General features: G+C 39.0%; 1 protein-coding gene across 2 annotated transcripts; it reads left to right on the top strand.

The window, feature by feature from the left end:
* Positions 1 to 651: 651 nt before the first annotated feature.
* On the top strand, positions 652 to 24,959 carry TIPRL (TOR signaling pathway regulator). Of its 2 annotated transcripts, XM_050784823.1 has the most exons (7): positions 652 to 983; positions 6,106 to 6,285; positions 6,988 to 7,087; positions 13,887 to 14,018; positions 18,710 to 18,805; positions 21,777 to 21,839; positions 22,759 to 24,959. In XM_050784823.1, exons 1-7 carry the CDS (start codon positions 880 to 882, stop codon positions 22,900 to 22,902), a joined length of 819 nt encoding a protein of 272 aa, XP_050640780.1. In that variant the 5' UTR covers positions 652 to 879; the 3' UTR covers positions 22,903 to 24,959. The 2 variants fall into 2 exon arrangements, with proteins under 2 accessions (XP_050640780.1, XP_050640782.1); XM_050784825.1 differs by lacking the exon at positions 18,710 to 18,805.
* Positions 24,960 to 27,777: the final 2,818 nt, after the last annotated feature.

The raw sequence follows: 27,777 nt of genomic DNA, 5'->3' as shown, positions 1-27,777 counted from the left end.
CGCTTCGGATGCTCTTTCTCAGGACCTCTTGGGACTATTCCGCGAGCCATGGTGACTCATATTGGTTGAGAATAAATCTCTTTAAAACCTTTTACAGAGTTTTTTTTTTCCATTAACAAAATCATCTCATTTTGAGGCAACTGAAGCCTAAAATCGTTAGATAAGCGGTTTGCCCAAGGATTCACACAATAGTGTTGCAAAAGCAGATTTAGCACTAAGTAGGCTGTGTTGTTTCCACTATACTGGGTGCCTACATAGCAAGTAGACCATGGAAAGTCTTGGTATATCTACGAGGATACAGTTTTTGATAGGAGTTGGTCATAGTCAAGAGTGGCGAGATGGCCACTTCTAAATCTTGTTGGTGCTGTATTTCCTAAACTCTGTGGGATCACTTCCTTTTTGACCTCAAAACAAAAATTTCCTCTGTAACACGATTCACTAACACACGAGATAATTACACTGTTTTGAGGTCTGTAAGGATCAAGTGAGAGCCATCCTCCCCTTCCCTGGCAGTCCCTACAATCCTTCGAGATGACGTCACCCAACGAGTTCATGAGGGCGGTGCGATCCTAACCACACCTTCTGCAACCCAAGTGCCTCCCTTCAAACTTTCTCCTTTTTCCTTTTTTCCGGAGCGTCGTAACGCAAGACGTGGGTCACGCAACCACAGCAACTAGTCCCGGAAGCAAAAAGCAAAGGGGCGGAGAAGAAGACGGGAAGCAGAGCCAGCGTCCGGGTCGGCCGGCAGGGGGCGGGGCCGGGCATGGTAACGGCTCGAAAGCCTAGGAGGCTGGGCCGGAGGAAGGCGGAGGAACCGGTGTTCGCCGCTGCTGCTGCTTCAGCCTATTTCTTGCGGCCTCTGCGGGTCCTGCCTCAGCCATGATGATCCACGGCTTCCAGAGCAGCCACCGGGATTTCTGCTTCGGGCCCTGGAAGCTGACGGCGTCCAAGACCCACATCATGAAGTCGGCAGATGTGGAGAAGTGAGGCTTCGGGGCACGGGGTCTGGGCGCTGGCCGGTTGCTGGCCTAGGGAGGGAGGCAGGGCGAACTCCGTGCAGCCCCTCCCCTTTCCCCTGAGGCGGAGGTTCTGTCCCTCCGGACCGGACTTTTGATTGACAACTTCGATAAACAATCCAGCCACTCTTCCGGACCCTTTGGTTGGGGATCGCCAGGAGCTGCTTTCGTGAACTGTCACTCCGCCTGGGTTTGAGTAGAGTGTGGCTGTGCTGGTGGACGTTCCGCTCACCAAACGTCTCCTCCTGCCTCAGCCTGCACCACCTTTCTTTCTGGGTGGTTGTTGCCTGTTTTCTTAGGGGTTAATGACGGGGATGATTTATAAGTTTGGTTTTTGGCACGTCAGGTGCTGTGCCTGGCGCTTGAGATAGGAAATGTAAAAGACAACGTGCGCCTCAATTCACAGTCTCGTGAGACAGACAATTATATTACAGCGTGAATAAATGTAATGAAGATATATACACGGAGTGATTTGAGGTCTTTTAGGGACTCGAACCACCTAGGAAATTGGGATGCCTGAACTGAATCTTGATAAAATCGTTGCTGGGGACTGTGGATAGGTGCATGCCACCAGGTCAGGCAGAGTGAGTTGTAATGCGTTTTTGATGCCTGGGCTGAATCTTGACAAAATTTAGGGGAATCAAGGGACGCCTGTAAAGCCGGAGGCTCCGGGAGAGTGAAAGCTATGATGTGTTTAAAGATCTGTGTCCGTGTGATTGGAGCGTGAGGTACCATAGAGGGTGTTGTGAGAAATGAGAGGTAGGCCCCAGGGGAATCAAGATACTGGGGAATTTTTATGCCAGGCTAAGGAATTTTCAATTTTCTCTAACAACCACTGGGTGTAATTTTATCCGAAGGAGCTGCATTATCAGATGTAGGCTCTGAAAGATTTCTCTGGAGGCCATGTTGAGGCTGGATTGCTGGTCCGCAGGGATGGGAAGGAGACCAGTTAGTAAGAGAGAAGATAGGTTTTAGAAGATGAAGTCCCTGGGATGGCCAGTTGATGGGAGGAGAAATAAAGGAAGAGTCTATGCTAATGACAAGATCTCTGGCTTGGATTGTTGCATGTATAGTATTGCCTTTGAACAAGATGAGAAGCATAGGAGGAGGAGGAGCAGATGGGGGCTGGGTGTTGGATAGAGGATGAGTTTAGTTTACTGAAATGTGAGGTGGGTATAGGTCATAAAGTGGAGATGTTTAGTAGGCATTTAGATATATTTATCTTGGAGCTCAAAAAAGATGACGTTTAAGTTTGGGAATTATCTGCTTATATTTGGTACCTGGAGCTTTGGGAATGAATTAAAGTATCTAGAAGTCATCCAGAGGAAAAGGTCATAAAATAGAACCCTAAGTGAGCACTTGCATTTTAAGATTTGAGCAGAGGGAGTGACCAGGGAAGAGAGGAAAGTCATGAAACGATGCTTGCTTCCTAATTTAAGAAAATAAGTGTTGATATTCTAGTAGACTCACTGAAAAAAATTAGAAAAATACAAAAAATAAAGGAAAAAATTTCCCTTCATCCCACCACAAATTGAATTATTTTTTTGAGGTTTTCCTCTATATAACTGTCTTTTCTTTTTTTATATAACTTTTTTTTTTTCGATTTTTAATAGAGATGGGGATTTTTCCACGTTGGTCAGGCTGGTCTTGAACTCCGGACCTCAGGTGATCCACCTGCCTTGGCCTCCCAAAGTGCCGGGATTACAGGCGTGAGCCACTGTGCCTAGCCTTGTATAACTTTTATTTACTTTTTATTTTGTTTTTATTTTTGAGACAGTCTCACTCTGTGGCCCAGGCTAGAGTGCAGTAGTGCAGTCTCAGCTCACTGCAACCTCCGCCTTCCAGGTTAAAGTGGTTCTCCTGCCTTAACCTCCCTGGTAGCTGGGACTATAGGCGCATGCCAACACACCTGGCTAATTTTTGTATTTTTATTGATTTATTTATTTTTAATTTACTTTTTCTTTCTTTTTTTTTTTGAGAGGAGTTTCGCTCTTGCTGCCCAGGCTGGAGTGCAATGGTGCCATCTCGGCTCACTGCAGCCTCCGCCTCTTGGGTTCAAGCGATTCTCCTGCCCAGCCTCCCAAGTAGCTGGGATTACAGGCATGTATCACCATGCCCGGCTAATTTTGTATTTTTAGTAGAGATGGGGTTTCACCATGTTGGTCAGGGTGGTCTTGAGCTCCCGACCTCAGATGGTCCACCTGCCCTTGGCCTCCCAAAGTGCTGGGATTACAGGCATGAGCCACTGTGCCTGGCCTCCTCCTCGTATAACTTTCTGTGAGAAATTGCTGATCGGTGCAAAAGTAATTGCGGTTTTGCAATTAAAAACCACAATTACTTTTGCACCAACATAATACAATATATAGTTATATATAAAGCAGTCAGCTTCAAACTGGGGCCTGCATGTAATTTACTTACAGATTCTCCAGAGATGGCTGTATGCATGGAGAGTTTTAAGGGAATAAAATTCCGTACCTATAATCTCCTTATGTATTATTTAAAAAATAAATTTGCCTGAGGCTGGGCGCGGCGACTCACGCCTGTAATCCCAGCACTTTGGGAGCCGCGGCGGGCGGATCACCTAAGGTCGGGAGTTCAAGACCTGCCTGGGCAACATGGTGTAACCCTGCCTCTACTAGAAATACGAAAAAAAATTATCTGGGAGTGGTGGTGCAGGCCTGTACTCCCAGCTACTCCAGAGGCTGAGGCAGGAGAATCACTTGAACTTGGGAAGTGGATGTTGCAGTGAGCTGAGATCATGCCACTGCACTCCAGCTTGGATGATAGAGTGAGACTCCGTCCCCTCCACTGAAAAAAAAAAAAAGCTGCCTTTTTTATATGACAAAAGGAAGACTTACCCTCACCAATCCTAAATTTTTCTGTGATGCATTACCATAGATTGTAAAAACCGCTAAGGTGCTAAATAAATTGATTGGGTAAATTATTGGATTAAAGAAACTCCCTTTAATGAATATTTAAGGCACCTTAAAACCAGAGGAGCTTCCTGTCTTCTCTCCTTATAACTGGTTATACCTGTTTTTAAGAGGGAAACTTGATGTTAGAAATAGGGCATTTTCAGTCCTGGCACTGTGGCTCACGCCTGTAATCCCAACATTTTGGGAGGCCAAGGCAGGTGGATCACCTGAGGTCAGGAGTTTGAGACCAGTCTGGCCAACATGATGAAACCCTGTCTCTACTAAAAATACAAAAATTAGCCGGGCGTGGTGACACGTGCCTGTAATCCCAGCTACTAGAGGGACTGAGACAGGAGGATTACTTGAATCTGGGAGGCAGAGGTTGCAGTGAGCCGAGATCATGCCATTGCACTCCAGCCTGGGCAAAAGAGCAAGACTCCATCTCAAAAAAAAAAGAAAAAAGAAATAGGGCATTTTGGCCTGTGTTTAAGAAACTCTATATTTAGAACATTGAAGGACTGTAAATTAGTAACAGTGATTCTTTTACATATATGAGTGGAATATTTTATAGGACTGCCAGATTTTTCCAGATGTATTGGGTAGAACCCACAGACTCACGTATTATTTCACATTTGGTATGCATTATTCAAGTTAAAACTTATTTTATGGAATCTTATGTAATATATATTCCAATTACAGTTTATTGTATCTAATCTTTTAAGTATTTAATACTTTCTATCTCCTAATAACAAAGAATAAATTTTACTTAAAATTATGATGAAAGGTAACATTGTTAGGTATCATCCTGAAGACCTGTACCTCAAAAAGTTAGATCACTGATATGTGCACACAGAAATACACATATAGATGTAAAAAATATACAATGTGTATACAGCACTTTGGGAGGCTGTGGCGGGCGGATCACCTGAGGTCAGGAGTTCAAGATTATCCAAAATAGTCTCTACTAAAAATACAAAACTTAGCTGAGCATGGTGGCGGATGCCTGTAATCCCAGCTACGAGGGAGGCTGAGGCAAGAGAATCACTTGAACCTGGGAGGCGGAGGTTGCAGTGAGCCGAGATCTTGCCACTGCACTCCAACCTGGGGTGACAGAGTAAGACCTTGTCTCAAAAACAAACAAACAAAAAACAGTGTTAAGCTTTGTTTAAAGACTTGAAGTCAGTAGAAAGGAATGCTTAAGAAAAGGGGGCCTACTGTTTGTCTTGTGATGCTATACCAGTCAGGTTGGAAAGTAAGGCACATTATACCATTGCACATAAAAAACCATTTAATGAGATGTTATGGTTTGTCGGGCATGACTTAATCCTTGCCTTGCGTGGCCATAGGTCTTGTTTATCATACGCATTTTGATCATACTATTTTATCATAAGCATTTTTCCATATTATTATATTCTCTCTTTAAACATTTGTAATGGTTCCGTAATATTTCATCATATGGATATACTTTGGTTTCCATAATCATTTATTGCTTTATAATGAAACATTCAGAGTATTTCTTTTTCACGATTATAAGTAAAGCCATTGTAAGTATTAATGTGTATAGTTTTTTTCTGTACTTGGAATTGTTCTTTAGTACAGATATCCTAAAACTGATACTTTGGGTCAAAGTGTGTAGATTTTATTAAATTCCTGTTATTTTTTGCTTGATTGTTGCACCAGGGTGAAATGTAAATTGACACAATCCTTCTGAAAGTCTGTATAGGCAAGTGCTGGGTTCCCTCATCAGTATCAGGTGCTTTTGCTTTTTTCATCACCACTTTTTGAAACTTACAACAATTGAAAATTTTAGTGGAAAAATTATTTTCCTACAAGGGACAGTATCTTTATTTGCTTTGCTATCTTTTCTTCGTACCTTCATGATATATATTATAGTAATATCTGTGTGCTATATATTATAGTAATATAATAAGCTATTATATCTGTGTTTATATATTATCTTATTTAGCCCACTACCTAGTACAGTGCCATAAGATATGATAATGAAAGAATGGATGATGAAAGCATTTTGTAGACCTTGCAAATATATCATATTGATTAAATCATATGCTGTGTAACTCATTCAGCAATGTAGGAAGAATTCTCTGGGTTGGAAAAGAAACAAAAATGCCAACAGCGATATAAAATTATCTCACATGACTTTTGGTTATGTATAGATTAGCCGATGAATTACATATGCCATCTCTCCCTGAAATGATGTTTGGAGACAACGTTTTAAGAATCCAGCATGGCTCTGGCTTTGGAATTGAGTTCAATGCTACAGATGCATTAAGATGTGTAAACAACTACCAAGGAATGCTTAAAGTGGCCTGTGCTGAAGAGTGGCAAGAAAGCAGGTGAGAATCTGGTCAATTAGGTTAAATAAAAAATATAATTAGGTTAAACAAAAGAGAAAGACTTGAAAAAATATTCAGTAATGATACGTGTGTCGTTAGAATGAAGAACTGGTATTATTAAACATGAGAGTTGTATCATTCTAGAATTCATTTTTCTGAGACATAAAAATGGAAGTTAATTACCCCACTACTTGAATTCTTATTAAAGTGAATTACAACTGAGCTGAGCTATGTACTTTTTCAATTCTTCATCATTCCTTATTGAAGAGGCAGTAGGCTATATTTAGTGTTCCTGTTTTTCAAGAAAAATGTTTACTTATGATATGCTTAATAAATATCCTATTTGAGAAGCATTGAAATTAAGACAGCATGTTTTTCTTTGATAGTCAAATCAGCAATTATTTACTTTGTGCCTAATATGTACTAAGTACCTTAGATGATACAAAGAAGTATAAACCTTTAAACCATGTCCTCAGGCAGTGTACAGACTAATTGAAAAGACTACATCAGTACATGACAAGTTAAAGAACAATAAATGTAGAAAAACTGTAAGAAAAACCTTGTACTGGTGAATTATAACAAGTATATATATTTAATAGGATATTTTATGTTATTGTAGAATATAATTGGATGTGATATATAAATACAGATAATCTCTATTCTGCATCACTGAATCTGATCCTTCTCATTTTGGTATTTGAGGACGGAGGGTGAACACTCCAAAGAGGTTATTAAACCATACGATTGGACCTATACAACAGATTATAAGGGAACCTTACTTGGAGAATCTCTTAAGTTAAAGGTAAATCTTACTTTTTTCTTTTATGAGCCATTAATTGTCTTGGACAGTCTGAGCATTAGAACTTTCTAGTCACAGGTTATTTTTTGCAACTACTTTTATTGTCCTTGTTTTCTGTTGTGGCATCCCTCAGAACGTAATGTGAGGGGGTTTTGCTTGTTGACTTATCAGCAGAAAATAAAAGATGGCCTTAATGGAAAAATTTATTTTTAAAACTGTAGTTGGTGGCAATGGCAGACTGCCATATTGTTATCATTATCACTATCAAGAAACACTAAAATGGGTTTCGGGCCTTGGTAATGTATTACGTGATTTAGACAGAACCTGCTAGCTAGTAGCTTACAAGTTTATAGATGAACAAATATATGGGCAAAAAGAACTTCTGGTTAGACAAAGTAGGTTTATGCCCTGCCTGCCCTGAATATGAACCTGAAATGACTTTAGGTAAGTTACTTGAGTCTCACTTTTATCAATAAATTGGGTAAACAGAAATATCTACCTCACAGCAGAGTTTTGATGTGAAATAATTTATGGGAAGCTCTCAATAAATTCTAAAGCTCTGTATTAGTATTAAGTCCTGTCTGTGTAAGCCCTGCTTGCAAAGAGATTCAGGCCAGACACAGTGGCTCACACCTGTAATCCCAGCACTTTGAGAGGCCGAGGAAGGCGGATCATGAGGTCAGGAGTTTGAGACTAGCCTGACCAACATGGTGAAATCCCTTCTCTATTAAAAATACAAAAATTAGCTAGGTGTGGTGGCGCATGCCTGTAGTAACAGCTACTCAGGAAGCTAAAGGAGGAGAATTGCTTGAACCTGGGAGGTGGAGGTTACAGTGAGCTGAGATCGCGCCACTGCACTCCAACCTGGGCGACAGAATGAGACTCTGTCTCAAAAAAAAAAAAAAGAAGAAGAGATTTGGCCAGGTTCTGTGGCTCACACCTGTAATCCCAGCACTTTGGGAGGCCGAGGTGGGTAGATCATGAGGTCAGGAGTTCAACACCAGCCTGGCCAACATGGTGAAACCCTGTCTCTACTAAAAATACAAAAATTAGCCTGGCATGGTGGAGTGCACCTGTAGTCCCAGCTAATCGGGAGGCTGAGGCAGGAGAATTGCTTGAACCCGGGAGGCGGAGGTTGCAGTGAGCCAAGATCGCACCATTGCACTCCAGCCTGGGTGACAGAGTGAGGCTCCCATTTCAAAAAAAAAAAAAAGAGAGAGAGAGAGATTCATGGTAAATAACACTAGGAAGATGGAATTGGTAGGTCTTATATTGTGAAATTAGCTATATTTTGAAATCTTATAGTATGACTAAAATGAAGTAAATTTGGGCCGGGCGCAGTGGCTCATGCCTGTAATCCCAGGACTTTGGGAGGCCAAGACAGGCAGATTACTTGAGGTCAGGAGTTCGAGACCAGCTTGGCCAACATAGTGAGACTCCACCTCTACTAAAAATGGAAAAGTTGGCCGGGCGCGGTGGCTCAAGCCTGTAATCCCAGCACTTTGGGAGGCCGAGACAGGCGGATCACGAGGTCAGGAGATCGAGACCATCCTGGCTAACACGGTGAAACCCCGTCTCTGCTAAAAAATACAAAAAACTAGCCGGGTGCGGTGGCGGGCGCCTGTAGTCCCAACTACTCGGGAGGCTGAGGCAGGAGAATGGCGTGAACCCGGGAGGTGGAGCTTGCAGTGAGCTGAGATCCGGCCACTGCACTCCAGCCTGGGCGGCAGAGCCAGACTCTGTCTCAAAAAAAAAAAAAAAAAAAAAAAAAAAAATGGAAAAGTTCGCCGGGCTTGGTGGTGTGTGCCTGTGATCCCAGCTACTTTGGAGGCTGAGGCAGGAGAATCGCTTGAACCCAGGAGATGGAGGTTGCAGTGATCTGAGATCACACCATTGCACTTCAGCCTGGACAACAGGGAAAGGCTCCGTTTCAAAAAACAATAAATAAAATAAAGCAAATTTGGTTTAGATTGAATGTCTCTAAATATCACAGACTATTACATAGAATGAATTTATTTTAGTGTAACCTGAAATATTTATATTAAAAGTAGCTATTGGAAACCCTGTGTCATCCAGGCGCAGTGGCTCACACCTGTAATCCCAGCACTTTGGGAGGCTGAGGCAGGCAGATCACCTGAGGTCAGGAGTTGGAGACTCGGGAGGCTGAGGCAGGAGAATTGCTTGAACCCAGGAGGCAGAGTTGCAGTGAGCCAAGATCGCGCCACTGCGCTCCAACCTGGACTTCAGAGTGAGACTCCATCTCAAAACAAGGAAACCTGATATCATATGTTGGTTCTTAGGCAGAAATGTTAAGAAGATAGTGTTTGTCTGGGCCCCTTTTCTCTGCAGAAATTTTTAGAGTCTCATGAAGATAAAAGTTCATAGCAGGAACTTAATGATTCTTATCTTCAGTTTCTGCCATTACTACATTCCAAGCTTTAACTATTTTTCTCTGCTTCCAGGAAAAACTCATTCATTCATTTAACAGATATTTCTTGAGCTCTTGCTCTATGCCAGGTACTAATCCTAGGAGCCTTGCATACAGCAGAGCTGACAAAAATTCCTCCTTTACAGTCTAATGGGAGAGCAAGGTTATTTCAGTCCCTTATACTACTTCATAGATTACTGTTCTCCTCCTTCCTCTCTTCTGATTGAAAAACTTTGTTGAGAGCATTTGATATTTCATTGCCAGGAGTGAGGAAATGGGAACTTGTTTTAAACCCATACAATAATGATGATAACTTACTTTGGGGACTGACTTAGGAAAAGTCTCCTGAAGATTATGAAGCAGCATTAGCTGTGAGAACTATAGCTGTAGAAACAGGGAGTGTGAGAGTAGTAGAAGGCAAAAAGCGTTTGTTCAGTACTCTCCTATTGATACTTCAGCCTATAATGTGATTTGTTCTGAAGTGTTGCTGATAAATGTCAATGTGATTACCCACTCCCTGGTGATAATAAGCTCAGGCTGTGGCAGAACACAGATCTGGGTTCAAAATCCCAGCACCATCATTTGCCAGCTTTGAAAAGTAATTTAGTCTTACTAAGCCTTGTTTCAGTCACTTTGTTAAGCTAGGGTAATACTAGTTGTGAAGTAGGAAATAAAATTATGTATGTAGGCTGGGTTTGGTGGCTGATGCCTCTAGTCCCAGCACTTTGGGAGGCTGAGATGGATCACTTGAGCTCAGGAGTTTGAGACCAGCCTGGGCAACATGGTGAAACCCCATCTCTACAAAATATAGAAAAATTAGCCAGGTCTGGTGGCACGTGTCTGTAGTCCCAGCTACTCAGGAGGCTGAGGTGGGAGAATCACTTGAGCCTAGGAAGGCGAGGCTGCAGTGAGCTGTGATTGTGCCACTGCACTCCAACCTGGGTGACAGAGCGACACCCTATCTCGAAACAGTGTGTATTTTACAGTAAGATCTCAATAAATGGCAGCTGTTACTATGATAATATAGTATATCAAGTATTAGGGAACCTAAGCTAATATTGCAATACCAAGAATAAAAGTAGATGTTTTATCTATGGTATATTATTATATTAAATAGCAGCCCAAATGGACTAAGGCCTAATAATTTCAATTATTTCTGGAATCCCTGGTGTCTTTCATTTCAGTTGGTGCTGGGTTATGACATCTAGGCTTCTAATTTGCCTCTTTATTTTTGTTTCAGTTCTAGGATGATGATGTTTTTCTTCAGAGAGGATTTTTGTTTAGTTCTGACAGGTGCTTGAGAATATTCATAGTCAAGGACAGAGCTCTGCAAACTTCTTCTGGAAAGAGTCAGACGTAAATATTTTAGGCGTTGTGGGCCTTAGGGTCTCTGTTGCAGCAACTCAGCTGTGCTATCATAGTCTATATCACTCATAGACAATATATAAATGAATGGGCATGGCTATGCTTTAATAAAACTTTATGGACAGTGAAATTTGAATTTCATATAATTTTTGTGTGTCATGAAATATTTTTCTTTTGATTTTTTTTCTCCAATTATTTAGCCATTATTAGCTTGCAGCCCATAAAAATAGGTAACAGGGCAGATTTGACCTACAGGTGTTAGTTTGCCTGCCTTGGTCTAGAACCAGAGTTTGAGGTGTACTGGGCCTGCAGATAAGAAGCTCTGAGGCTGGGCATGGTGGCTCACACCTGAATCTCAAGACTTTGGGAGGCCGAGGCAGGCGGAACACCTGAGGTCAGGAGTTCAAGACCAGCCTGGCCAACATGGCAAAACCCTGTCTCTACTGAAAACACAAAAAAATTAGCCAAGTGTGATGGCACGTGCCTGTAATCCTCGCTACTTGGGAGGCTGAGGCACAAGAATTGGTTGAACCTAGAAGCCAGAGGTTGCAGTGAACTGAAATGGTGCCACTGCATTCCAGCCTGGGCAACGGAGCGAGACTCTGTCTCAAAAAAAAAAAATGCTCTGGAATTACTATAGCTTTTTAGCGTGTCATCTCCGATTTGGGAGGAAGCAGGAAATTCTCCAGGGTCCTTGCCCTTAGTGAACACTGAGCAGCGATGGCACCAAAAGCTAGCAGAGCCCAGCTTCTTCTCTGGATTAGCCAGTGCTATGCCTCAGGGCAAAAGCCAGCCAAGTACAGACTTACTTTTCTGGGCTCCAGTCTTTTTCCAGATCTCAGCCCAGTAACTCCATACTGCCTTGGCCATTGGATGATTTTAGGAAGTTTTTGTTTTTTTTCAGTCAGCTTTTTAAATTGTCTTCAGCAAGAGGGTTTGTCTAGATTACTTATTCTGCCAATACTGTTGGTTTTTTTTTTTTTTGAGGTAGAGTTTCCCTCTTGTCGCCCAGGCTGGAGTGCAATGGTATAATCTCAGCTCACTGCAACCTCTGCCCCACGGGTTCAAGCGATTCTCCTGCCTCAGCCTCCTGATTAGCTAGGATTACAGGTGTCTGCCACCACGTTCAGCTAATTTTTGTACTTTTAGTAAAGACGAAATTTCACCATATTGGCTAGGCTGGTCTCAAACCCCTGACCTCAAGTGATCCTGCTGCCTTGCCTCCCAAAGTGCTGGGATTACAGGCATGAGCCACCGCGCCCAGCCCATATGTTTTATATTTAGCTGGTTATTATTTTGTTGTTGTTATTTTTTTAGATGCCTGGGTTCAGAGAGGAGATATGTGGAGTTGAGGAAGAGAGAGAGCTGAAAAGTATGAAGTTTTAGACATACTTAGCCTTGCAAATGGAAACATTAGCATAAATAAGTTAAATATGATATCCCTAACTCATGCTTCGTTTTTTGACTTTCTCTTTCAAACATTTTATAAGAACAAGTACATAAATGGAAAAACTGACAGACTCATTTTGATCCATCACTTACTGAAGGCATACGTGAAGCATTAATGAAGCAATATACTAATGAGAAAATTCAGATAATGATTATTTTGGGGGGATTCAGGAGTATCTATAAGGAGGATTTAAAAATGTGTTCCTTTGAACTAAAATCAAATGAAAAGGACGGAATTTACAAGTGTGTGTATTTAACACTAAAGTTGTGTAACCTTAGGCAGTCCTTGTTGGCAGACCAACTTTTGTTTAATGAGATCATAAACTTACACCTGTGATGCAGGGGACTGATTATATGCCCTGTCCCTACACTCCAACTCCCTCCCCCTCCCAATTTTCACCTCAGGAGTGGCCTTATACCTGCTCCGTACACAGTTGGAACTAAAACTGCTTAGGGCTAAGTGTTATCTCTAAGTGACCATGGAAGAATTATGGACATTTTTTTACTTCCTGGAAATCATATACAAACTGCCACTTCCTTTTCATGGCATCTTTTCCCCCTAGATCACTTAATGTTCCCTTAGATTTCCTCCCAAAATCTGTGCAGTGTTGTAAACATCCTTTGTAATTTTCTTCTGATTCTTATCTAGTTATCTCAAATTAGTCTCCATCTGCTAATTTTGTCCATGAGTCAAACAAATGACCTAATCATGACTGTTAAGTAAAGCCGCATTTACTAAATATCTATGGTTTGACAAGCATTGTTGTGGTTGTTTATGGTAAACCTGTGAAAGAATAAAACAGCTGAGCATTTCGTAGTGAAATTAGATGTGGTAGAAAATGGTATCACAATTCATACTTGGGTGCTGTTCAGGAGACACTTGAGTTTAATGAGCTACTGATATTATCTGCCTTAGGATTGTTGATGTTTTTGTTGGATTATGTGTGTGCATGTCTTAGAGCTACAAAGTAATACATTGAAAAATTGCCAACTTCATTCAAAGCATCTTTGCAATGCTAGGAGTTTCCCTCAGAATTTCTCTACAAGTTCTTGTTTACCTCATTATTTAAAGCACTTTATTTTGCTGTAGGTTTTGGGGAGTTAGGCTGAGCAAATATCTAACATTCTAATGAAAAAATATTTTTTAAGTTCCATATGAATGTCCTAAAAGTGGCTTTCACAGCACAAAAGTTCTATGACCTTCTATGATAGTAGTAGTTCATCACACTGACTGATTTTTAGGTGATTAATTTTCTCATAGTCACAACAGAAGTTGATTTTAATATGATTTGCATTAAAAATGATAAATTTTAACTCTTTTTTTTGTGAAGCTATAGTATTGGACATCTGTAATATCTTCAGTTTTTCAGAATCAAGCCATATTCTGATCTTTTATATCTACAGATGACACCTAAATTTAGAACTGTGTGCTCTGGCTATGCAGAAAAGACTGATTGAAAAAACAAAAAACAAAGCAAAAAAGAAAACTACTTTCCTGTGTCTCTGTAGCTACTCAACTTTTTTTTTTAATGTGCTCCTCCTTAAAATTTTTTCTTTCAGGTTGTACCTACAACAGATCATATAGATACAGAAAAATTGAAAGCCAGAGAACAGATTAAGTTTTTTGAAGAAGTTCTCCTTTTTGAGGATGAACTTCATGATCATGGAGTTTCAAGCCTGAGTGTGAAGATTGTGAGTATTATTATTTTTGTTTAAAATTAATATTTTTCTTGCATTCTTAACATCGTACAAAAATATGACTCACTTTGAATAACACTGAGCCTGGCTGGGCACAGTAGCTCACGCCTGTAATCCCAGCACTTTGGGAGGCCGAGGCGGGTGCATCACGAGGTCAGGAGATCAAGACTATCTTGGCTAACACGGTGAAACCCCGTCTCTACTAAAAATATAAAAAATTAGCCGGGCGTGGTGGCGAGCTCCTGTAGTCCCAGCTACTCGGGAGGCTGACGCAGGAGAATAGCGTGAACCCGGGAGGTGGAGCTTGCAGTGAGCTGAGATTGCACCACTGCACTCCAACCTGGGTGACAGAGCGAGACTCCGCCTCAAAAAAAAAAAAAAAAATGACCCTGAGCCTTAACATGATGTCATGTACAATTTCACTTAGATCTAGCATATATCTTACTGAATATCCATTATAAAATTCACAAAATATTAGTGTATTCTTAAGGCTTTATTTTAGCAAAGCATTTTTAATAGACCTGCTTAGTTTATTTATTATTTAACTTAAATGAAGACTGTGGCTTAATTTTCACATTTTGGATTAAAAATGATGTTGATAGGATCTGCAGACAGCAAGGTGGATGTCATTTTTAAAAATGACCCATGTGTTATGATTTCAGTGCATCATTCAGATACCACTTCAATTTTCAGCACGGTGGTGGGCGCATGTAGTCCCAGCTACTGGGGAGGCTGAGGCAGGAGAATGGCTTGAACCCGGGAGGCGGAGCTTACAGTGAGCCAAGATCGTACCACTGCACTCCAGCCTGGGTGACAGAGTAAGACTCCATCTTAAAAAAAAAAAGAAGTAAAAAACAGAAATAATAAGTATGGTTATTCATATTTGTTTACTACTAGATAATAATTGGGTTTCTAATACTTTCCAGAAAAAACTCAACTGAAACTTTTTACTAAATGCCTCCTCCTTTAAGACCCAGCTAAAATATCACCTTTTCTGCAAGGCCCTTCACATCTCCCTTACACAGAGTTAAATATCTCTTTTCTATTCTCCGTTTTAAAAACCTCTCGATTATAGCATTTGTCATGAGATCTGTCAAAGACAGACCCTGACATCAAACATTGTTCTTGGGGCATAATGATTGTGGATGCTGTGATTTAAAGAATGAAAATAATACAAAAGCAGCTTTAAAGTCAAATTTTAGCTACTTGGGAGGCAGAGGCAGGAGGATTGCTTGAGCCCGGGAGGTCAAGGCTGTAGTGAGCTATGATGGTGCCACTGTACCCCAGCTTGGGAGACAAAATAATTTTGTTTTTAGATAAGTAAAAATTTTTATTTTATTTTTACTTATCTGAAAATAAAAGTCAATTTTTTTGGTAGAATCAAAGGATTTTGAAATTGTAATGAATTTTTAGAGAATCATTTTATGTAGCCTCCATATTTTATAGACAAGGCCCAAAAAGATAGCTTAAGGTCATGAAACTAATTGCAAAGTTTTCTTTGTATCATCTAATATATATCATTATTCTAGCATTAGATAGTTGTTTTCATATGCTTTCCTCCTTTGCTCACTTATAACTCTAAATTTACTTTTTTTGGTTTAGATTTATTCTCTCTTCAGCTCATCTAGTCTTGTATCTTTCCACTTGTCTACCCACCTTCTGAACTGACTATGCTAAATGTTCATTATGAGTTGGCATATCTGGGTGTGCATTTGTATTCAAAAGGGTATATATATCATGTCTGTAAGTGGGTCACTATTTGGGAAGCACATGTGGTTTTGTGGATGGAGTTGCTCGAGAGGATATGTGTATACATGTGTGTGTATAAGAATACATAGTAAGTCTGAAACTGAAGAGCATTTTTTTTACCAACTACTTTAAGCTGAAGTATTAGTTTATAGATATTACTACCCTGTAGTGAAATTTGTAGGTTATTTAATCCACCTACTTTGCAGCATTCAACGTATTTTAATTATAAAATTAAAGGAAATTGGTTTAGAATAAAATATATTTTAATACTTAAATGCATAATATGACTGCACCAAAGATATAATGAAGCAGTCAGGTACTTATATTTGCATACCGAGTCACCATAAATATGGCAGCAAAAAATGTAGGCTGACGGAGATGTAAGGTATCAATCAGTGACTCTAATACAATTTTCCAAAATGGTGAACAACTCTTAGAGAAGTTCTAAGTAAAACAAAGTATAATCTTTCCTTGATTTGGAAAATAGTTGCCTTCCTGGATAATTAGGTGATTTTTTTTTATTATCTATGTAAAATGGAATTAGGGTCTAAAGTCAGATCATTATAAGTAGGCTTTTTCACCTCTGTGAATGTCTGCTAAGATATTGCAAGTTTTGTGGAATGCAGGATTGGACTTTGTTGTATAGGATTGTCCTGTGCATCCCAGATCTGTTGTTCTGGTCCTTATTCACTAACGGTCGATATTGGTTGCTTATTGATGTGACAACAAAAAATACCCTCACAAATTCCCAAACGTCCCCTAGGAAAGAACTACTGCCCTAAAATATGCTATTGTATTGGCACTAGAGCTCTGGTCTCCTAATTCCTACTCTCTCCGCTGTGCCATGCTAAAATGATACTTCGGTTTACTGCCTGTGTTGTGTCCAGTGTGACTGTTAGTAACTAATTTTGAAATTTGAAGAAATGTTGCAAGTCAGTCTTTCCATAAATTACACATACCACTGTGTAGTAATGTCAAATAATAATGATGTGCTTCCCAATTTGTTGGGACGTCAAGTTGTCATAAGTCAGGTTATTTCTACAGCTTTCCTTTACTATAAGTCTTGTTTTTAAGTCTGTTGCCGATAACCCCGTCAGAATACAGTTTGGCTCAGAGCCTTTTCTCTAGCAAAGATGTTAATGCCTTCTAGCCTCACTTTTATCCAGAAAATGGTTAATGAGCACCTGCTGTGTGCTAGGTACTTTTCTAAGCAATAGAGATGTGATGATAAACAAAGCAGATATTTCCACCATCATGGAGCCTACAGTCAAGTAGAAACATAAATGAAGATAGTTACAAATCTGTTAATTTGTAGTGGAGTACTATGAGAGAGAATACCAAGATAAATCTACTGTGATATGGAATGGTAAGAAAGGCCCCTCTGTGGAAATGACATGTGTACTGAATTCTGAAGGACAAGTGAACATTAGTCAGGAGAATACTCCAGGTAAGGGAAGAGGGTGTGTAATGGTCCTAAGGCAGAAAAGAATTTGGCCTGTGGATGGTGACTCTGCAGGCAGTTAAGTCACTATCATTACTGGGTTACTGTTATTTTTTCTTTATCATTAATGTAGCCCCATGCCTATATATAAGATTATAGGCAGTTCCCTGAGTATATGTTACTATTTCATGCCTCAGTACTTTTTGTACAGGCAGTTCCCCTTCCTGAAATTCTCCATCCCATCTCCAACTGTTCTTTCTGTGGTCAGTTCAAGCCTTGTCTTATCTGATGTTCTTTAGCACACTTACATACTTCTTTTTCAAATGCTTATCGAGCCTTGTGCATACCTCTATTATAGCAGCTACCACATCTGTTTGACAGTTTCCCTGGCTGATAACCTTTTTGAGCATTGGGATTCTGTTTTTTCATTTATATAAATACACGACTTGCTATAGTAAGAACTTGGTGTTAGTAGATAATAGATATTTATTTAGCAAATGGCCAAGCATATTCACTTTATTTAATTAATTAATTAATTTTGAGACAAGGTCTTCCTCTGTTGCCCAGCCTGGAGTGCAGTGGCACGATCGTGGCTCACTGCAGCCTTGACCTCCCAGGCTCAAGCCATCCTCCCAGCTTAGCCTTCCATGTAGGTAGGACTACAGGCTTGTGCCACTATGCTTTGCTAATTTTTTATATTTTTTGTAGAGATGAGATCTGACTCTGTTGCCCAGGCTGGTCTTGAACTCCTGGGCTCAAGTGATCTTTCCACCTCAACCTTCCAAACTGCTGTGATTATAGGTGTGAGCCACCATGCTGGCTAAACATTTTCATTTTAAAGACCCAAATACCTCACATTCCATTCAACCACTCCCTCCCTGCCACCAGGACCCACCTTCATACTTTCTCCACTGACTCTGCCTATCTTTAGTAGTTATACTTGGAAAGCAGAGGAATTTGTAGATGTGCCACAGATGAAAGATGTTAAGATGCGTTATAGTGTTCTGATAAACCAGGTATTTAGCAATATGAAGTAGTGCCTATTGGTTGAACTGAATTAGAGCATTCTGTGTCAGGTCTGTTGCTTTGTTTTATGTAAAGTGAATAAGTGAGTAGTGACAAAGAACTAGGTTGTTCTTTCATTTTGGTTTTATTGGTGTTGACATTTACTATCAGTACCTGTCATTTTTTAAAATAAACATTATAATGTTTACATTACTTGGGTATGTTTTTAAGTCTTTTAAACCTCAATATCTCCCCCCACCAGAAAAAATATTTTAGGAAACCGAAACCATGATGTTAAATAGTTTGCACAAGGTTTTGAGGCTAGTTGGAGCTGGGACAAAGAGCTTCTAGTTGAGAGATTTTTATAAACTGTGAATTCAGCCTTATTCCAGTGTTTTGGGTTTTTTTTCAAATTTTTTCTTTCAGTAAAGTAATAAAATATTTAATTTTTATTAAAATATTAATGTACCTTTTTTTTTTTTTTCCCCAGAGAGTAATGCCTTCTAGCTTTTTCCTGCTGTTGCGGTTTTTCTTGAGAATTGATGGGGTGCTTATCAGAATGAATGACACGAGACTTTACCATGAGGTATTTATTCTTGTTTAATGAATATACTAATTGATACTGGGCTTGTTTGTGTTGTTTCATTGTCAATCTGAGAATTTGAAATTAAACAATCTGTATTATATGGCAGTCTTTCTAACTGTTAAGTCTGAGTGTTTCACATTCACTGTTCACTGCAGGCTATTATCAAAACATTACATTTTCTTTTACAAAGGTTCTGGTGACTCAAAATGTTTTCTAAAAGACAGTCCCTAGTTGGGGAGGGGTCTTTTGAAAAAATTTTATAAGTACTTAATCCATGTTTAAGAAAACTGTCCTTTAACTCTTACTTTTGTTTACAGTATATGTCGTTTGTATAATGTTCTGATGTACATTAGTATACAGGAAGTACATTAATATTTTAATCAGGCCAAGGCCGGGCACTGTAGCTCATGCCTGTAATCCCAGTACTTTGGGAGGCCGAGATGGGTAGATCACCTGAGATCAGGAGTTTGAGGACAACCTGGCCAACATGGTGAAACCCCATCTCTACTAAAAGTACAAAAAATTAGCCAGGCATGGTGGCGGGTGCCTGTAATCCCAGCTACTCGGGAAGGTGAGGCAGTAGAATCGTTTGAACCTGGGAGGCAGAGATTGTAGTGAGCCAAGATGGCGCCATTGCTCTCCAGCCTGGGCAAGAAGAGTGAAACTTCATCTAAAAAAAATGTGTTTATAGATATATATATATATATTTTAATCAGGCCAATCACATGGCCTCCTGAAATTTGTATTATATAATTATTTTGATAGTTGTTTTAAAGTTTGAAATCCCTATGTTCCATCTGAAAGAGCTGTTAACATGCAGGGTTTTTTTTTTGGTTTTTTTTTTTAAGTGTTTAAAAAAAAAGGAGGAGGGCTTAATTTCTGAATGAATCTTTAACATAAAATTCGCGATTATGTAGAATGAGGAATTAGAGAAGAGACCGCCAGTGTTAGTTACTGTAGTCATAGTAATAGTTAAGTCTAATAACAACCCTATGAAATCAGTATTATCTCTGTTTTATTATATTATCTCTGTTTTATTATCAATAATATTGATATTATCTCTGTTTTATCCTGATGTAACTAAGGCAAAGAAGGATTAAATAGCTTAGGTGAGCCGGGTGTGGTGGCTCATGCCTATAATCCTAACACTTTGGGAGGCTGTGGTGGGAGGATCATTTGAGCCCAGGACTTTGAGACCAGCCTGGGCAACATAGCAAGACCTCCGTCTCTACAAAAAATAAACAATTAGCCATGCATGGTGGCACGGATTTGTAGTCCTAGCTGCTACTTGGGAGGCTGAGGTGGAAGGATCGCTTGAGCTGGTGAGGTTGAGGCTGCAGTGACAGAGCAAGACCCTGTCTCAAAGAACATTAAAAAAAAGAAACATACGTAAGTTTTACAGTTAGTAGGTGGCAGAACTGGAATTTGAACCTAGTAGGATAGGATTGCATTGGTGTTTTCTAAACCCTTCACTTAGGGATTTTTTTTTTCTTGAAATAACATGGTGACAGTGATAGACATTTTTCTTTTTAAAAGTGGTGACAAAGTACTAAACATAGACTATATTTTTGTCCCCCAGAAAGGGAAATCTGTTATTTATTTATTTATTTATTTAAGATAGTCTTGCCCTGTCGCCCAGGCTGGAATGCAGTGGCGCGATCTTGGCTCACTGCAACCTCTGCTTCCTGGGTTCAACTAATTCTCGTGTCTCAGCCTCCCTAGTAGCTGGGATTACGGGCGCCCACCACCACATCCGGCAATTTTTTTTTTATTTATTTTTAGTGGAGCGATGGGGTTTTGCCATGTTGACCAGGCTGATCTTGAACTCTTGACCTCAAGTGATCCACCTGCCTCGGCCTCCCAAAGTGCTGGGATTACAGGCATGAGCCACCGCACCTGGCCTAAATGTTAAAAATGCTCTTTTAATTAAACAACACTGAATTTTAGAAATTTATCCTAAAAGGATTCTTTTATATAATAATCTACAAATATTAATTGGACAATTACTCAGAGTTGTCTGTACATGAATATTCACAGTAATATTGTTTATAATAGCAGAAAGGAAGGAAAGTAGGAACTTAATGCCCATTAAATGGCCATTGATTAAATTGTTTATATCCATATGGTATAAAAATACGTAATTATTAAAATTGGTTGCAGAGATTGATATTTAAGTAATTCTGAAAGATATTCATTTCAGTGTTGAACTTTAAAAAGCAAGTATGAGTTTAGTTACATGAGATTCTCTGTAGAGATTTCTAAGTAGTAAAGGTAGTGCTACCTATATGCTGTGATCACTGATGATTTATACTTTTTCTTTTATATTATTTGATTTTTTTTCCTACAGTGACTATTAATCTGTTTTTATCAATACAAGAGAGTGAAACCTTAAAGGCGTATAGTTTTGTGGTTTTTCTTTTATTGAAAAGTGTTTCAAGAAGTAAATTATAGTAAATTGCTGTTATAAAACCTAACCAAAAATAAATGGGAAAAACTGAAGTACAAAAAAGGTGATTTTAAATAAGCTATTTGATAAGAGCTTTGTGGAATGGGAAAGAAAAAAATTTTAAAGCATGGTTTTGCAACATAAAAGTAGCACAATTATGTAGGTAAATGATAAGATGGCTTAAGGGAAAGATGTTTCAAACTTGAAGTAATTTAAAAATCTCTTGCATATTTCATTTATATACACATTCTTTCAAAGTAAAATCTTTGCTATATTTCTCTTACATGGTAATTATTAAATCTGTTTACATATGTGTATCGTTATTATAATGTATAGAAATTGGAAATAATAATCCAGAGTTCTCGACGTGGATTAAATAGGAGTTATCTCAGTGTAGAACAAGATGTTCTCATTAGACTGCATGCTGTTTTGACAACCTGTTCTAAAATGTAGGCAGTCTATTTGATAGAAAGGATTTTGTAAATCAGTATAATTAAATTTATTGAAACTTATTTTTAAATACAGGCTGACAAGACCTACATGTTACGAGAATATACATCACGAGAAAGCAAAATTTCTAATTTGATGGTAAATACTTAAATATCAGTTTTTAGACGTTGAATTTTAATGTTTCATTTTAATTTAAGTAGTGTATACCCCTAACCCCAACCACCCAAGTTTATATCCCCAAACCCATTCATTCACCTAGGGGGGCTCTATAGGATAAATTCTACTGGACCATAACTTTTCTGACCTTACCTCAAATACAAGAACATTTAGAGCTGCTAGGTACTTAAGCCTCATCTAATCTAATTTTCACATTTTGTTCTGGAGAAATTGAAACCCAGAGGTGTGACTTACTCTGAGTCACATAACTGGCTGGTGATGGATGTTCTTTCCATTTACCACCCTGCCACTTTATTTCTTTCTACACAGTCTCCTTTTCTCTTCCTAAGATGTGGTGATTCTATACCATGATTTGTTTGTTTTGGCATCATTTTTCCTTATTTCTTACTCCCCTGGGACCTGTGAAGCCTTCCTTAGAACTTAGGATTCTATAATGGGTTGCTTAAAAATTGATACCTTCCGATGAACTTGATTTTCTTTTTTTCACCCTTAGTACTTATTTCTGTCTGTGTATAGAATATACTTGGAATAAAAAAGTTACTTAGATTCTATTGTAGACTACATGCTGGGCTCTAACGGAAGACTAGTGTTTTCAAGTTAGAAAAGCAGCAGGTACATAGGGTTGGATTAATATATTAAATTCTTGCTATATTTGTGGGAACATTATAAATTATATAACCCTGTGATCTTTGATGAAATCATTCAGTAACAAAGTTGAATGATTCAGTAACAAGAAATACCTATTATTTTTAGGAGCACATATGCATATATTGCACCTGATTTTAAAATTCCCATGCTTTATGAATGCTTGAATCAAAACATTTTCGAGAAATGTCAGTATAATAACTGAATATGCTAATATGACTTATGTATTTCCTAGCATGTTCCACCTTCCCTCTTCACGGAACCTAATGAAATATCCCAGTATTTACCAATAAAGGAAGCAGTCTGTGAGAAGCTAATATTTCCAGAAAGAATCGATCCTAACCCAGCAGACTCACAGAAAAGTACACAAGTGGAATAGAATGTGATACAACATATACTCCCTGTGGAATCTGACTGGACACCTTGGCTATTTGTAAGGGGTTATTTTTATTATGATAATTAATTGCCTTGTTTATGTACAGATTTTCTGTAGCCTTAAAGGAAAAAAAAAATAAAGATCGTTACAGGCAGGTTTCACTCAACTGCTATTTGTACTGTCTGTCTTCACATTCATATTCCAGATTTACATTTTCTGGAATTAAATTTGGATGATTTCTAAATTATCACAAAGTGGGACCTCAGCAATAGTGTTGTGTGTGTCTCATGAGCAGTGAGCACAGTCTGCATTCATCATTAAACACTACCTTCTACCATGAGGAGGTTAATGTAAATCACCGAATCCCAATGCCTTGTGACTTTCATAGGATTCCTGATCGTGCATGTTGATGGACTGGCTCTCCACTTTGGGCTTTCTGATATTTATTCACACCTCTGGAGTTGCAACTTGCCACATACAAAATTAGTCTCATAGTGTAGTAAACTTCACCCCCAAAATTTTGAAAATGTATTTCCCCCCTGTTTTAAATTGGCTTTGAAATTAAAAAAAAAAAAAATTTAGACTTAGTACCAGAACCAAAAATACCTAGATTTTTGGAGAACTTATTATATACATAGAAACATGAATATGGTTTACCACTAATAGGTAGGAGTTATCTGTCCTCCATCTTTAGGTGCTTTTTCTTAAATGTGGTTCTACTTATACTGATATTTTTAATTTCCATCTTCCATGCAACCTCAGAGTGAATAAACCCCTTAAATTTGGTGCTGGTTCGAAAAAGTCTAAAGGGTTTATTAGGGGTTGTTTTTAGCAAATATTACATCAATCCTTAAAGCAACAAGATTGATTTTCTGCTTAAAACATTTGGGAAGATAGGTGAGGAGGAGGAGGGGGTTTTAAAATATAAAAACCAGTTTTTCTATATTAAGGTGCATATTTGTAACATTACAGGGGATGAAGTAAAATGTAATTAATTAGCACAAGACAGGGAGTACAGAAAGTACACAGAAGTAAATTTCAATTCCATTTGATTATTTTGATAATAACCCCTTAGTCATTTTATATTCTTGTCTGCCTTTCTAGAAAAATGGTCTTCATAAAGTGAAAAGTGATTAAAAAGCACCAAATAAATTATTTGAAGTGGGTTTTTTAAAATAATTTTTTGAAGGGCAAGGGGAAAATTCACCCCTTTTCTGATTTGAAATATGTCGTATGTATTTCCATTTGATGGATGAATCATTAAGTAAGAATATTTGATTTAAAGTATTAGCAAAACTCTTCAGGTATTTGCCTGAAGACAAATTTTAACAAAACATATACACTTAGATATCCGTCATTGCTCAAACTCTGGTGTATTGCTGGAGCCAATAGGCAGGGTATATTTTATTATCTAAATTTGGTATTTGTCTTCTGCCTTCTGTATCGCCTCCAAGCTACAGGAAATCAGGATTTTGTTGGCTTTAAGAAAACACATGGTATGTTCACTGTATATTAAATATACCTGTATTTAATGTTTTCTCTTAGGACAGAAAAGTACACACACACACACACACACACACACACACACACATTGTGCTCAGCTTGCTTTCTGTTTTATATTATTTGTCATTCAGATTTGAACAGAACAGACTATTCATGCAAACTATATCAAATGAAAAACATGTAAGACTCTTCATTAGTTGGAGTTTCTGGGCAACATCGTGTGTGTGTGTGTGTGTGTGTGTGTGTGTGTGTATACAGACACATTTTTTTTTTTAACTTGTTGATTCAGATGTCTTGGTCCCTGAATAGTCCTAGATTACTTATTTTGAGAATTCATTGTTAAAAATTACAGGGAATTAAAATAATTGCTTTTTTTTTTAAGAGGGTAAGAAATGGATAGAACAAGTATGCCTCTGAAAAATTTATTAGTTTATTCTTGTGGAGAATACCAAGAAAATGTGTATTTGCCCGTTGCTAAATATGATATATGCCATTTTATATTTATTTGTCCCAAGTGTCTTTTTGTAAGAGGAGAATAAACAATAAGGAATTATTGATCAATGTTTTACTATTTCATTTATTTGAGTTTTTCTTAGAGCTTAATTAAAGAAGAGTGGTTTGGGGTATACTTTTCTTATTTGTGCGTTATGTTTTGAACTCAGTCAACACTGTAGACAGAGTCTCCAGGCAGGTTATAAATTAAAACCTAACTGATGGTTCACAATACAATTTCCCAGTTTGCCTTTGTGCTCTTGCCTCTCCTCTCCCTCTGTTCCTTAATATTTCCATGGATGTTTTTAATGTATTTTCTGTATGTTGGGTTAATGTTTTCGTTTTTGAAAATATGAATACCTGTCATATGTATTAGTTTTGAGTACTGTATGTACAATTACGGTGCTAGGTATAATGGATTACAACAATAAAGCAATGTAGTATATGTTTTTGTGGGGTTAAAGTCTAATGGAAGAGACAAAGTAAAAAAAATACTAGTTTTAATATGTGCAGTGATGGAAATGATACTGACTTAACAGAGTAACAGAAAATCAACTAACTTTAATAGAGGTGGTCAGAGCTCTGCTTCTGAAGAAGATGTGGAAAACCTCAAGAGACTGTCATTCCCATTTTAACAAGGAGAAAAGCCTGGGTCATCTGTAAAATTAAAGCTTTTTTTCTTGAGCATATCAAAGAACTGAAATTACGAGGCAAACAAACCAAATCCCAAAGAGTGATTAAGTCCTACAAGGAGAGATGGGATATACTGACTGTTTAACCTTAGGAAGAACCCAAGAGAAAGAGATGGCCTTTATATAAACAGGTAAGAAAACATTAGCAAAAATTTTAACAAATTCCTAAAGTGTACGTGTAGGCTAGCATACTAGTTTGGAATAGCCAAGAATCTGAAATAAGGGAACTTCATACACACTAACAAGTTCTTTCCCAAGGGCCTACACCAGGACTCAAGAAAAACTGGAAGCAGGGTGGGGAACCAGAAAGTCTCAGTAGGTGGTTTAAGCAAACAGAAGGTAGTTAGCTGCCTTGAAACCCTGCCTACTTTGAAGCTCTTCTCTTGAATGATGCAAAAGCCTTAGGCTACTGTAGGGAGGAGCAACAATCCATATCAATCCTGGGGCCCAGGCAGAAGTTCATTGCTCTGGGGTAGGAATGTAGACAAAATGCACCTGCTTTTGGGAGAGAGGTAGGAAATGTTCTGCCTTCAGGACACAGGAAAACAATATTACTTCTAGAGGAGTGGAAGCAAAAATTGACCTTGGAGGAGGGGCGGAAAGTCTAGGCCCAAGATGCCACATTGATAACATAAAGAGGTCTGCTCCCAGTGGGGAATGGACATGAAATTGTTGCACAAGACCAACAATAGATTTGAAACAGATTTGACTACTATTGAGAAATGGTGCGGGAATGTTGAGAAAGCCACATCCCTGTAGGCCAGGCCCACAAAGCCTCCCTAAGACTGAGACTAGCCAAAGACAAAAAAACCCATCTCTGCTACAAGCCTAGCACTAATTAACAAGGAATGCCAGTCTGTTGTTGAGGAAGCAGCAAGGGTGTAAATATAGATCCTCTCTGTGGTGTAGGCATACAGGGATCCCTGAAAATTGAGGGTGAGACTCAGAAAAGTCCTCCTGTACTCCAGGTGCGCTATAAGCATAAGGTAATAGCAGTCAAGCACTGGAAGAATTTGAAGCCTGTAGTATACTGAAGATAGTGACAGCATTAATCCAACTCAAACCCCTAAAACTGGTGTTTACACTGACACAATTTCCAAACTAGTGGTCTCTGTGTTAATGCATTTTGCATTGCTATAAAGGAATACCTGAGGCTGGATAATTTATAGACAAGAGGTTTATTTTGGCTCATGGTTCTACAGATTATACAAGAAACATGCCAGCATTTGCTTCTAGTTAGGCCTCAGGAAGCTTTTACTTGTGGCAGAAGGAAAGGGGAGCTGATGTGTCACGTGACAAGAGCAGGAGCAAGAGAGATGCGAAGTTCTTTTTATTTATTTATTTTTTGAGATAGTGTCTTAGTCTGTCACCCAGGCTGGAGTTCTGTGGCACCATCTCAGCTCACTGCAGCCTCCGCCTCCTGGGTTCAAGGGATTCTTATGCCTCAGCCTCCTGAGTAGCTGGGATTACAGGCATGTGCCACCAAGCCTGGCTAATTTTTGTTTTTAGTAGAGATGGGGTTTCACCATGTTGGCCAGGCTGGTCTCGAACTCCTGACCTCAACTGATCCACCCACCTCGGCCTCCCAAAGTGCTGGGATTATAGGCATGAGCCACCACGCCTGGCCCAAGCTCTTTTTAAAAAACCAGCTTTCACTTGAACTAATGGAGAACTCATTACCCCAAAGAGGGCACCAAGCCGCTCATGAGGGATCCCTCGCATGACCCAAACACCTCTTACCAGGCCCTGCTTCCAACATCGAGAATCACATTTCAACATGAGCTTTGGAAGGAACAAACATCCAAACTATATCCATCTGACAGAAGTGTGTGCATTTCCAGGTATAACACAATCTACCTTATTCCTTCTGTTATACACGAGTCTGACATTCAATCAAAAACGAAAAGAATCCAATTCAGGAATGAAACAGAGGTTGGGACTAGCAGACCTTAAGACAATCAATTAATATATTAACCTATCTGATGGAAAAGGTGGGAAATAATGAACAGATAGTGAATTTCAGCAGGGAAGTGCGTAAAAAAGGGTGAAATGGAAACACCAGATATATATACATAAAAAGGTTGGCCAGGGACTGTGGCTTATACCTGTAATCCCAGCACTTTGGGAGGCCGAGGCAGATTAGATCACTTGAGACCAGGAGTTCGAGACCAGCCTGTCTACCATGGGGAAA

Source organism: Macaca thibetana, chromosome 1, assembly GCF_024542745.1.
Source record: "Macaca thibetana thibetana isolate TM-01 chromosome 1, ASM2454274v1, whole genome shotgun sequence".
Taxonomy (NCBI): Eukaryota; Metazoa; Chordata; class Mammalia; order Primates; family Cercopithecidae; genus Macaca; species Macaca thibetana.
The sequence above is the reverse complement of the archived record's forward strand: the minus strand, read 5'-3'. Positions and strand labels throughout refer to the sequence as shown.

Coding starts and splice junctions, on each gene's coding strand:
- TIPRL (XM_050784823.1), top strand. CDS start 880: ATGATGATCCACGGCTTCCAGAGCAGCCACCGGGATTTCTGCTTCGGG. Junction 984..6,105: donor AAGTCGGCAGATGTGGAGAA/GTGAGGCTTCGG, acceptor GGTTATGTATAG/ATTAGCCGATGAATTACATA. Junction 14,019..18,709: donor CAAGCCTGAGTGTGAAGATT/GTGAGTATTATT, acceptor TTTTTTCCCCAG/AGAGTAATGCCTTCTAGCTT.